Source organism: Apaloderma vittatum, unplaced genomic scaffold (assembly GCF_000703405.1).
Source record: "Apaloderma vittatum isolate BGI_N311 unplaced genomic scaffold, ASM70340v1 scaffold10389, whole genome shotgun sequence".
Taxonomy (NCBI): domain Eukaryota; kingdom Metazoa; phylum Chordata; class Aves; order Trogoniformes; family Trogonidae; genus Apaloderma; species Apaloderma vittatum.
The window spans coordinates 2230-15124 of NW_009734608.1; the positions used below are offsets into that span (position 1 = coordinate 2230).

Genomic DNA, 12895 nt, shown 5'->3' on the forward strand with positions numbered 1-12895 from the left:
ACAGTATTATACAAAATGTATAATATAAATAAAAAATAGATTACTTGGAAAAATAGACAGCTCTGTTCTTATAAACTCTTGAGGCTAAATATGCACTAAAAAACCACCAGAAATATTTATTGTTTCAGAGTAGTCAAGATTTACTTGATTTACTTTGCACAGAAACATTCGTGTTAGCGGGTTTTTAAAAAAAATCTACCAAGCTAACTTTTCACAAAGTCGAAAATTCTAACACTGCCAGAGCACGACATTTAAAATTTGAGAAAAGAAGGCAGAAAACCTTGTGTAGGTGCTTCTTCGCCCTTTTTGGTGTCTTCATCTTCTATGCTGGGGCTCTCCCGCGATGAATTCTCCTGCTGAGAGCTGCTGGGTTTCAACAGAGCGGGATCAATTTGCGCTTTCAAGAGCTCGAGGGTCTCGGCGAGCTCGTTGCGGTTTCTAGACGAGGACAGAAGACAAAACATCCCGTCTGATAAGAGACACTTATCCCGAATGGATTCCAAAAAAATTTTTAAAAAAATAAGTCAAACAAACACCATCTGCTTACATGAACCCAGCCCTGGCAAACCCCCACCCAAATCAAAGCACTTTTCGGGCAGGACCCCATCTCTCTCCACTCCAATCCCGCTGGGTCTGCCTCCAAGTTGCTGTTATCATCCTTTTATTTATTATCCTCTTCCCAACTCGTGCTGATTTTCCTTGGCAATTTCTTCTTTCTCTCAGTGGAGAGGGAGCTGGAGGTTTCTGCCCAGGTACCAAAGAAGCAGCTACATCCTTCGAGGGAAGTTTTCATAAACTGGTTTCGATACCACCCATCCTAAGCAGGTGGCCAACACCACAAAGGGGTCCAGAAACTCCAGCTGCTCAAGCTACGAGAGCAAGAAAATGTTTGCGTGAATCTCAGCACGCTGTAACTCCTTAACTGAGGTATAAAACCTCCTTCACACGTAAAGGATGAACCCTGGTTTCTTCCACTTCTGGCATTGATCTTGGGAACCTAAAACCCGCGAAGCAAGACGAGCCCCGCGCAGCTCTCGACTGACTTATGTCCATACGTTTCTTCTGTTTGCCCGCACCAGCTGTCTCCATTTCGCTGGCACTAACACTTCCTGGTTTATGGGTTGTTGACAGTGGTTTCAACAAGTTCTGTGTGACTCCTGAAGCTATGGATATGTAAACGAGCTGCAGATATTAGAGTGAAAACTTACAAAAAACCCCACAGCATCGCCCAGATTGGAAAAGACCTTTAAGATCATTGACTCCAACCATTAACCCAACACTGACAAGTCCTCCGAAAGTGTTCTACATCTCTGTTCTTTTCAAGTCAGAGTTGACGGTGCTCAGCCCAGTTTAAAATCCACTTGAAGCTAATCAAATTGAAGAAAAAAGAAGTTTATGTGGTGGCAAACTAAAGCCAGGTAACAGGTAGATAGGAAACAAATGTCAAGCTAATGCTTTTTCCAGTAAGAACGAACTCGTACACTTTGCACAGAGTAAGACGGTGAAAAACAAAATACGTAACAGCAATCAGCACAAACCCCTGAAGCTGCAATGTCATTAAAATATTAAGAGACCAATCCACAGCCACTGAGAGGCAGCAGCACCGAGCCGTGCACACGTCAGTCAGCACCAACGGCACGCTCCCCATCTTCGGGGATCCACGAGCTGAATTCTGCTCCAGAAGAGTTTTTGTGCCTATTTATGCTCTCAACGGTTTTGTACTTCCACGAAGTTAAAATTGCAAGCTAATTCCCCCAAGAACAAACCTGTCCCCTTGTGATTTTCTTAAGAGAGAAGGAGTTGAAGAAGTACAAGTCCTCCTCCATTTCCCAAGGCATTCAGCTGGCCAGCAAGCAATACGGAGTCATTGTCCTCAAGAGAGTCTTCTCTCGGTACCCTTCCCACATATCCCGTGTAGCTGGATTGAGCCGAAAACCAACTACACGTTGGCTATTGCCAACAAATTAGTGAGTTACTTCTGTCCATGGTTTTTCACTAAAACATACACACGACGGCAGAAAATCCCACTGGCATGAATCCTACTTGGTGTGAAATGGAGATTTATTGAAATAAATTTCTAAGCCTGGTCACCAAACCCCTACAAGCTAGCAAAAAAAAGCAAAGGAATACCTAACAATGCACTTCCACGTGGATCCATCCTGGTCGTCCTGTTCCTCTATGTACATCCTGACATTATGCTCTTGATCCAGCTGGTACCAGTACATGAGCCCGTCCTTGTCTCGCCCTATGGGCTGCAGACGCATGGCATCCGCATCCTCCTCGTTAATTATATTCTTAAACTTCAGATTGTCATCAAACTGGCATTCACAGAGATACTGGAAAAAGAAGAAAGTAGAAAAACTGTTCAAATAGCGAAATACAACCACACGGAAAGTCCTTTCAGTGTAACGTAGAACTCTTTGGGCTGCTCCATTGGATCTACGAGTTAGCTGTGGCTATCGGCATTTTTTCCCAGACCACGTTGTTTTTAAATAAGAGACAAGATTTGTTCATTTGGGTTTTTCCTGGCCAGTCTAGAAAAATTAATTTCAATCTTTCTTACACAGTATCAGTGATCTCATTCTGTAATAAAACACATCCATAAGACACAATCAATCTCGACAGTTTTCTCAGGACTTGAGAAGACGATGTTGCAACTCTGCCTTTGGAATTCAGCGCGCTGACAAACATCTACAGAAGGGGACTGCACAGGCAAAGAGCACAAGCACAAAAGAATCTGCACATAAAGTCCCACACAGAGTGTGAGAACCCTGTGAAGTGCCACACTCACGTTGGGACCACCCCACTACAAGGAGTATCACGGTTGTTGTAAGATCAGCCCTACATCTCACCGATCTACTCAGGGTTCACAGAATCACAGAACTGTTGAGGCTGGAGAAGGTTCAGTCCAGTTAAACTTGGAAGATGTTCAAGTGAGCCCAAAGTCAAAATCTCTCAGATATTTCAGCGAGCAAGGAGAAACTCATTGAGGAACTTAAGGTGAGGGATGTGTACCTTCAGAATCCCCAGTTTGCACTCCACGCTCATTTCCAGGTAGCCTTTCTTCTCCATCTCCCACGCCCAAGTGCTGTTGAATTCTTGGCATATCTGTCACAAACAAGGGAGTAAGATTGCGAGGGTTAGCGGATAAAAGCAACGTTAAGCTTTTACATTAACAGCACCTCGCCGCAGTAATAATTAGACGTGAGCTCTGCAGGTTGGAAAGCCTCACACAACAATAAAAACAGAAAGTTGGGGTGGGTTGGCAAGCACCGGCACGTCTCTGGCGAAGAGACGATCAGTGAGGCCCTCGTCACCATCAACTTCTCTCAACCTCTTCAAACCAGGCCGTACAACTCTGACCTGAGAAGGTATTCTTGTCTCTGCTGGGCGGCATCTCCCAGTTTTCTGACTTGTCTATTTAAAATACAAATTCTCTAGAGGAGGCGTCATTTCTTACTACACGTCTCCTTACACACCGAGCTCTCCTGGGGCCCCCAAAGTCCAACAACCCTACTACAGAGAGCAAACGCAATCCATGCTCACTCCACGCCGTGGAATTATTACTCTGTAGAAAATCTCAGGCTTCAAGCTGCTTGATAAATGTTTTTAAGTATTCTAAGTATAGCCAATTCCAATTTAGTTAAAGCAAATAAATTCAGTGGCACAAAAAAAACCCCCCAAAACCCAAAGCAGCAGTAGAGGATTAACAGATTGAATCAGTGGGAGCTCCAATAATGATGGTGAAGGAATTCCCCCTCCTCTCAAACAACTCGGACCTGTTTAAGACAACTCCTGAGCAGAGCTGCTGATCCACTGAGGACACACGGCGGGATCTCCAGTGGGTGAGAGATCCCATTCGAAGGAGGAGAGAGCTCATCACCGCCGCATCTCCGGCTGGGATCCATCCGAAGGGTCAGCGGAGCCTCCCAATCACCCCGTCGTTATCAAACACCACTCCTGGTCACTGGGCTACGGAGAAACCTGCACAGTGACCCCCAAAGCAGCTTCCTCTGGAAAGAGCAGAGATCTAACCCCAAACCTCGCCCGTCGGCAGCACAGATCAGCCGACTCACGTTGTACAACTCCAGGGGGGCTCCACCCAAGAGAGGGGCCGCGCTGCCTGCCCAAGGACAAGCCTGTGGTTAGATCAGCTCAGCCAGGCCAGGAATCCTCCTCTGACTTTCAGCTACGGCCTACAGTGAAGGGAGCGCTCTCTGGTCACCAGGAATCCTGCCAGAGAGCAGCTTTTCCTGCCCCGAGGTTAAGGAACATTCCACGGGTACTTCTCTGATGCGAGGCCAAAGCTCACAGCGAGATGAGCGCTGCTCACTCAAAAAACCCCTGAGGTTCTCTGCTTTCTCTCTCATTTTCAATGTGAAGAACGCGGAGAGAGCGTAAATCAAACCCCTCGCTAGGGGCACGTGCCTGTCGCTGTTCGTCACTTACTCATTAAGTATGAAAGCCGTAACGAGAAGCTTCACGCGCTGGGGAAGCGTACGATTGTCAAAGCAAAAGCTCGGAGACATCCGAGCCGACAAGGCATCTGTTCCAGCCGAAACGACTACGTTTTGACAATTAAAAACCAGACGATCGTGCTTCCTCCTGACAAGCGCTGTCAAAACCCTGAACTACAGATCTCGTTGATTCAGGCTCTGCCAAGATGTCAAATCTCTGCCTTTCGCAGAGGGGACGTTTGGCGGTGATCAAAAACCCGCCGCTGGCGGGAGCCGCCGGCTTCAGCTTCTGCGCGCCCCAGAGCGGTCAGCACCCGCCCGCCCTGCGAACAGACACCGCAACGTATTCTCCCTCAAATATTTCCAAAGCAGCTACGATGGCATCTGACACTTACTATTACCACGCTCCAAACGTTCATTTTAAACAATGAAAACTGGAAGGTGAGAAGAGGAGTCTGCTTGGGTGGTGCTGCAGACACCTGAACTCTAACAATAGGAAAAGACAAGTGTGGTCAGAACGCGCCGATTTCGGGGCTGAAGGTTTCAGACGGACCAGTCCAGAGAAATCTTATCTGTGTAAAAATGCAAAATATGTTTGACAATAGTCAAGGAAAAGCATTTTGCCAGGAGACAGAGCAAGCTGAATTAACGCATCCAGGCAGTGCTCAGAAAACAGCTAAACCTGATGGTTCCTTTTAATTGTCAAAATGCTTCGGACAAGTGAGTTTCTGCCTCAGTCACACACGACCACGTACATTCCTTGAGCAGAGAAGAAAAGTGAAATTCCTGTAGCTGTTTTCTTCCCAAACAGTGTGCACGCCGCTGAGCCAGCGTGGGTGGTTCACCAGCAGAAAAGGAAAGGAACCCTCAACTGTCAATGTCCACTTCCTATCCTAGAATATATCTGTCTCTCACAATACCAGCCACAGCTTAGAGACAATTTTCTCATGATGCTCTTTATAAGCCCAGCAGCCAAATAAAGGATATCTGATACACAGTTGCTATATAAGCAAAACATATTAATATTTAGGCACACATATATTAAGAGCACGTAAGTCTGGATGTCCTTTACTTTGAGTTTCCTCCTAAATAAGGAAATGGTCACACCTAAACTGTCTCAAACCCCATTTCGTCAAAGCAACACATCCGGGCTCTCTAACGTCGGCAAAACAGGCCAACGTTGCCTCTCAGAGCACGTTGACAACGTGTGGAACAACCCTGCAGCCATCTAGGAAGAAGGATCCCAACAGTTCCACACCTTTTTACCGGCTTTCTGTGGTATTTCCCAGCGCTTTTCGTTGGTTTTCCGAAATTCATTACAGCCCTTTAAAACAGGGCCAATATTAGCATAGCTCTCTGATTAGTTATATTCCAATTCCTTTGTTCTTTCAAGGTTCCTTTGAACCACGGGCTAGAAGCCGCTTCAAGTTAGCTCTGGAGACTGAAACGGAGGAGAATTTATTCCTGCTTACTTGGTCTTATAAAAAGGGCGTGTGGGAGGGTCTCCTTTCCGCTTTCCCATCCTTTCAGCGCCTGCCGAAGGGACATTTTTCCAAACTGCTCCCTCCCAAGCTCGTTTTGTCTCTGGGCTTTCTGCTTACCGCACAAGTTCACTGGGCAGAGCCGGGTGCTCTCAGCTTGCTGCCACGGCTCGTGGGTACAGAAAGGAATGTAACACAGTTCAGCAGCCACAGCGCTCGACAGCCCAGAAAGCACACAGAAGGGACACGTTCTTTGAAAACATAAGCATAAATACTTCACAAGTGGTGAAGCGCTTAGATTTAACCACAGGCCCGCCAGGAGGTTACTCCTGACATACTCACAGCCCTAAAAACATCATCTTAAGACCGCACAAACCTCGAGCCTCTAAAACTTACAGCCAGCACAGCTGGGTTAGCCCAGTGCCCCGCTCTGTACCCCCGCTGCCACCACAGCGCTGCTTTTCTAACACAGATGGGATTGGGTTTGTACAGACAATCCCAAGACTACAGTTGTGTGGATTAAAAGACACACAGAACATATCCAGGGGGGAGATGGTGACCTACTCATTTTTTAATATCCATGGATTTATTTTTGTGAGGCAATGCAAATTCCTTAAACTGGAAACTACTTGCACGTGAGGTGCCAACAATGGCAGAGCCACAGTTCAAACGTCAATAAAGACCTACGTGAAACAGGGGGATGCTCTAGTTTTACTGGTGCATAACTACATTTTCACCTCGGCTGAATGGGCAGGTGGAAATCACTGCAATATTTTAATTTGTTACTAGCACGTGCTGCAAGAACTCTGCATGGTTAGTCCCTGTATGAAAACAAACCCAATCCCAGTAATTAAATCATGCCCAGACAACTGCTACACAAACGGTTACTGGGTAAAACCCACTGTCCAGCTTAACCCGTGCGCGGGCTACTAAATCGTCTTCATTTAGGGTCTTAACGATGAGCAAAAGTGTTTTCCTAGCGGGTACAAAGGTGTAAATAATTTTATATGCAGAAGATATTGGCTGTTTTCAGAGATTTGATTTTACTGTTTCGCACACAAGCCTGGGCACAGCGAAAGTTAAGCTGGGATCTTACACGACTGAGGTCTGGGCGTGACGCAGCCCCAGGCTCCCGGTAATTCCTACCCAACAGCTCACCGCAACCGTACCACGGCATCGCAGGACAGCACGACGCGCAGATTGTACCTTGATCAAATATTTTTCCCATCTGTCTGCCGTGACAGACTTCCCAATCTTTCTCATCAGTTTCAAGTGAAGCTCCACCAATTCTTTTGGAACTGCAGTGTGGAGAGAGAGAGAGAAAAAAAGAAAAGAAAAGGCTAAGTTATGATGCCTGGTGCAAATACACTTTAATGCTAAACACTGGTAACAGCAGAACATGATGACATTAATAAAACAGAGGAACGTAAAGGCTGCGGAGGAGCAGCCCCGCGACCGCGAGATGAGGTGAATTCAATCACATGGGGCGTTTTGTTTAGCGTTGGGTTCCTGATGATCACTGCCCTGCCTTAACCTCGAGGGAAAAGACCCCAACGATCAACACGTAACAATTTTGGCAGCATTAAAGCAAATGGACAGGAACCCCAAAGGCACCCCAGGACACCGCCGAATCCAAACGGCTTTCGCCTGGCTGGGTGCTTTGGGACAGACATTCCAGAAACTCCATCTTCAGAAACGTGTGATTTTATTTCTTTTTCCTCTATACTTACTCTCTTTTGTACTGGAGGGACAGAGGGACTCAAAGTTTTCCAACCAGACGGGGGTTCTGTCTCACCGTGAGCTCCTCAGAGGCAGCTTCAACACCTCACTTGAGCTCCGTCTGGTTTAGAAACCCCCCTGGCACCACCAAGCGGCAAATCTGTAGAACATCAAGTCCATCAGCGTAGTGCGACTTTTTGAAAACACGTAACCGATAATTATCAATGGACCTCGACAGGCCCGAGGACGTGAGCTTTCTCATTTGCCATTGGTTGGAAAAAGCTTTAAGAAATGAGCTTGGCAGCTGTTTTCGTTCCTCTACTTTGCGTGCAATGTTATTTTCTGCAAGTGTTTGCATTACTCGATGCACACACGTTTTCAAAACATTTAAACCCACGAATTATGGTCAAAATTGAGGATTACAGTCCAGTACAGTTACTTGGTACCAAGCCAGGACAGCGGGTGTGTTTGCTCTAAACCAGACATCACTGAGATGTTCTTTCTTTTACTGAGCTACACAGCACATGAGTATCCATGTGAATCCACTCAATATTTCACCGGAATCCACCCAGCCGCTATTTATTGTTCAAATTGAATGCCTCTCTTTTCAGGTGAACACAGTGACTTGGTAAAAAACCAGTTCGACGAAAACGCTCAGGCTATTTCAGAAGTTTGGTTTGCAGTCACAAGTTTAATACACAAACTCTTTCAATAAATACATAAACACCAGCCTGGTACCCAAAAGGAGACATCCTTTTGCTATCAGAAATTCCCAGGCAGCTGTAAACCAGACCTGCCTTTCTCTGTTATTCCATTTGTATTATTTCTGTAGCATCACATGTAGAAGGAAGGTAGCACGTCCCCTTGGCTTTCCTGAAAATTGACACATTTCATAACTTTAAACCACCACAATATATTAAAAGGAACAAGATCAAAGGTCTTAACCCCGGTGGGTGCCGAGCACTTGGCAGTAACAAAAGGAAGCACAAAACACTTTATACACACGCGCAATTCTATCAGAGTCAACTCAGAGAATTAAACCTCAGCTTGCACGGCACGGGAGCGAGCAGAGTATTCAAAACCTGGCTGGATCGAAGCGTTTGTTCTGCACCTTTTGCTTGTTTGTTTTTAATCAGATCTCTCTAACGAGTCCCTACTGCTTGGAATCCCAGCTTAAAGAAGCACCAGCAGTTTGTTTCAAACAATGAAATCCCCGGTCACCATAGAAGAAAAAATAAAAATAAAAAAATCTTCGCTGGAGTGTTAGTCTTCGAAGAAATGACGAATGGTAAAAATGCAAGAAGTGGGAAGGAATTTTGCGTGCCCTTGATCAGCACTTGCTGTGATTTGTGTTAACACCTCTAGAAATCTCACTTCTCTTCCCAGCTCTTTTCACAAACTCAACAAAACATTTCAAATCCATTCTCTATTTATTTATTGCCCTTTCAAGTCATATGAAGACAACATTAACAACCACATCTCTAGGCTGGCTTTTCTGCCAGTTCCCCAGCAAGCACCAGGCTGGGTTAGAAGGGGAGGAGCTGGTAGGTCGAGAGAGGTTCTCCTGCCCCTCGGCTCTGCCCTGGCGAGGCCACATCTGGAATGTCGTGTCCAGTTCTGGGCCCCTCAGCTCCAGCAGGACAGGGAACTGCTGGAGAGAGTCCAGCGCAGCCCCAGGGATGATGGAGGGATGGAACATCTCCCTGAGGAGGAAAGGCTGAGGGAGCTGGGGCTCTGCAGCTGGAGAAGAGGAGCCTGAGGGGTGACCTCACTCCTGGTTATCAATATGGAAAGGGGGAGTGTCAGGAGGACGGAGCCAGGCTCTGCTCAGGGATGGCCAGGGACAGGACAAGGGGCAGCAGGTACAAGCTGGAACATAGAAGGTTCCATAAAAATATTAGAAAAACTTTTTCCCTGTGAGGGTGTGTCTTGGGTTACAATATGTAACCAAAACTGTGTAAAATTCTATTTTCATCTGTTGAAACCAGCTGGAAGATATTTTTATTTCTTGTAACTCCGGGGGGCAGGTGCTTTCTGTCAATGGGTGATCATGGGTTAATGATGGGGGCAGTCAGGGGGAGCCACCCCAGGCCCAAAGCCCCGACGAGGGGAACCTCGGCCCTGCCCTAGGGGGTGCGGGTGGTGTTGCCGGAGCGGGACCCCCACGTGGCTCGTGGAAGCGCCTGGGGGAGCCAGGCCATTTTTCGCCTTAGGAGGACTGGACTCTGCCCTGTCGCCACCGGACCCCTCTACCGGATTATCCGCACTCCAACGGAGCCGCATCTGCCACTCCAGGAGGACTTTAATTTGGATTTAGTAGGACTTTTTTCCCAAGTCAGGTCGTATTCTGACTTTGTCAGAGCTTCTGGGACTATTTGTTTGTTGTTGTTCTTTTCTCTGTGCCATTACCTTCATAGTTTGCAATATTCTTAGTCAAGAACTGGTATTTCTATCCCCATATCTTTGTCTGAAAGCCCCATAATTTCAAAAGTACAGCAATTCGGAGGTGGGGGGGGTTTACATTCCCCATTCCAAGGGAGGCTTTCCCCTGTCTTCTAAACCAAGCCAGGGTGACAGCCCTGGCCCAGGCTGCCCAGGGAGGGTGTGGAGTCTCCTTCTCTGGAGACTTTCAAACCCCGCCTGGACGCGTTCCTGTGGGATCTCCTGTAGGTGCCCCTGCTCTGGCAGGGGGGCTGGACTGGATGATCCTTTGAGGTCCCTTCCAACCCCCAACATCCTGTGATTCTGTGAAAGTCACAGAGTAGCTCTCCCAAACCTTTAGAGTAGTGGAGAAAACTCCAGGACACTGCGCAGCGCTACCAACACTTGTATAATGTTATTATAAAAGAAAAACCTTTTGGAAGCATCCAGCGTAATTAAACCACGGTGCCATCTGCTAGATATTCAAAAATATAGGCTTTTTATAGGAAGAAGCCACGAGTCAGCAAGCATGAGTCACTGTAAATACAAGGACGGGGCTCTTGGCAGAGTTGAGCCTATTTGTGAAGGCCGGCACGGCCCCGGAGGGCAGGCTCTGCCCCGCGCCTCCCCGGCACCCCTTCCACACTTCCACCCACTGCAGAGTTCCCGAGAACAAATCTGGGGAAGGCAGACAACTGAAACAGAAGAGGAAAAAAAAAGCATGAACACATGGAAACCCCATCACCCGGTGAGAAGAGCTGGGACTTTCAAAGCCCAGCCCAGGTGAAAGACCTGAGTGCAGGGACTCACTGAGCCCTTCCCATCGAAGCAGAACCCCCCTTGCACCAAAATTTGCTTCCCCTGCTCACAGCTGAACACTCACCTACCCAAAACGGAAATGAAAATTGAAAACACAGGTGAGAAAGCCCTGTGTCCGGAGGGAGGAAAAGGGGAACTCGTTATTCAAAAAATGATTACAAAATAAAAAAAAAACCCGGAGCAGATGGGGAGTGCTGGCCATGGCGGGTGTAGGCAGAGCCCCTGGTGCTGCTGGGCACTGCAAACCTACATCTCCTCTCCTTCTTCAGGAAGAAGGGGAGAGCACAGAGCAGCCCTCGTGCCGCGGGGAATCGGCAGGAAGGGAACAAGAAGTGACATTTTGGGGTGCAAAGGCTGCTGGCAATCCGCACCCACACAAACAGCTCTGCCCAGTCACGCTACTCGAACATTTTTCCATGATAACTTGTTTCGGCAGCTGGAAGAGGAAAAAGAAAAGTGACTCTTAAGATACACGGGGCAAACAGTTCTGCCAACAGTTCCTTCTTCCGCATGTTTCGCTCCCGACCAAAATGACCGCTGTGTGCTACCACTGCACCGCCCAGTGACACCAGGCACAGAGCAGGGGGATCATTAATCAGCCGTTGGACCAGGGGCCGGCAGCTCGCAGCAACCCGCACAAAGCCGAGGCGCGGGAGCTCCCGGCACCCTGCGCAAAGAGCTTACGGCAAACACAGGACAGTTCCCACGACGTTCGGCTCCCGCCGCTGTCGGTGCCGGAGGGAGTTGCACCAGAGGCACGTGCAAGGAGTTACTACACGGGCAGGAGTTACTACACGGTCAACTCACCACCTACTCCACCACACAGTAACCACACACTTAATTCTCTTTACGGACAAGCCCTTACGCAAAAATTCCCTTAAAAGCAGTCGGCTGCATCCCTTGCGAAAGGCACAAGAACACCCAATAGGGAAGTGACCGCATTTCTAACATCTTTTAATATTCTCCTCCGTTTTTATGTGCGAGCCTGAAGTCCCACGAGCACTCTGAGGCAGCAAACACTTTGTCTTCTAAATTAGTTTCAACCGACGGTAAGTTCCTCCTCTGGTTCATTAAATAGTGACCGGAACGCTTGGGAAAAGAAATAGGGTAGGATCTCCTTGAGCAGCAGCACTGGTTTATGGCAACATAAATATTCTTCTCTAGGAGCTACCTAACTTGTTTCTTAACTCTTAGTCCGAGCAAAATGGGAGATCCCTACGGTTGGGACGTGTTATTAAGAAGTTTATAGACCGTAGAGAAGAATGATGGCCTTGGTACGAACCTGGCACGATAACTAAACAGCAGGACAAAACCTCTACCACAAAGCAGCCACGAAGTGACAGTGAACCCCTGACGAGGAACGGTGATAATAAGGAGCCCCATATTCGTGCAGCAAGCTTGGCACTAAGAAGAAAAATGAAAAATGAAGCATTTGACCTCTCTAGTGTTCCCCAGTATGAAAAAGCAGTAGTTCCTGTTGAACAATCCCTGTCGAAGGACAATCTGAAGATCTTATTTTCTAGCCGAGTGCCCTGAGGAGTATGATCAACCTACCAAGTTGTATGCCCATTCAAAATGAAAAAAAAAAAAACAAACAAAAAACCAAAAACACAAAGGAAAGGGGAAAAAAATCTAACTGCTCTGGCTCACGAGTGAATGAAAAGAGCAATCAAACACGCTATAATTAAACCGAAGATCAAAACAGAACGAACGAGTCACCAAGCAGCAGTTTTATATCCTGTTCCTCGAAAGATTTTGGCAGGCATTACAAACAAACAAACCACGCTCCCATTTAAGTGACGCCGTCATCCCAGGAGAGCGCTTTGGAACCCGGATGCTCAGCACCGACAGCGTTTTGTGCGAATCCCCGAGCCCCTTTGTGTCCCTGGGCGCTACAAACCCCTGTGAACTCGCTGCTGGCCTGGACTCAGAATCACAGAATGTTGGGGGTTGGAAGGGACCTCTGAAGATCATCCAGTCCAACCTTCATCCCAGCAC

At 47.4% G+C, this 12895-nt stretch overlaps 1 protein-coding gene across 1 annotated transcript; it reads right to left on the bottom strand.

Annotated features, from left to right (window-relative positions):
- Window positions 1-280: 280 nt before the first annotated feature.
- Window positions 281-7236, bottom strand: LOC104279155 (remodeling and spacing factor 1-like; the record flags this gene model as incomplete). The annotated part of the gene is made up of 4 exons (XM_009876344.1): window positions 281-438; window positions 2131-2336; window positions 3016-3108; window positions 7145-7236. Coding segments are annotated over 4 exons (549 nt in total), but the record flags the coding sequence as incomplete, so codon positions are not given.
- Between the last annotated feature and the right edge of the window lie 5659 nt (window positions 7237-12895).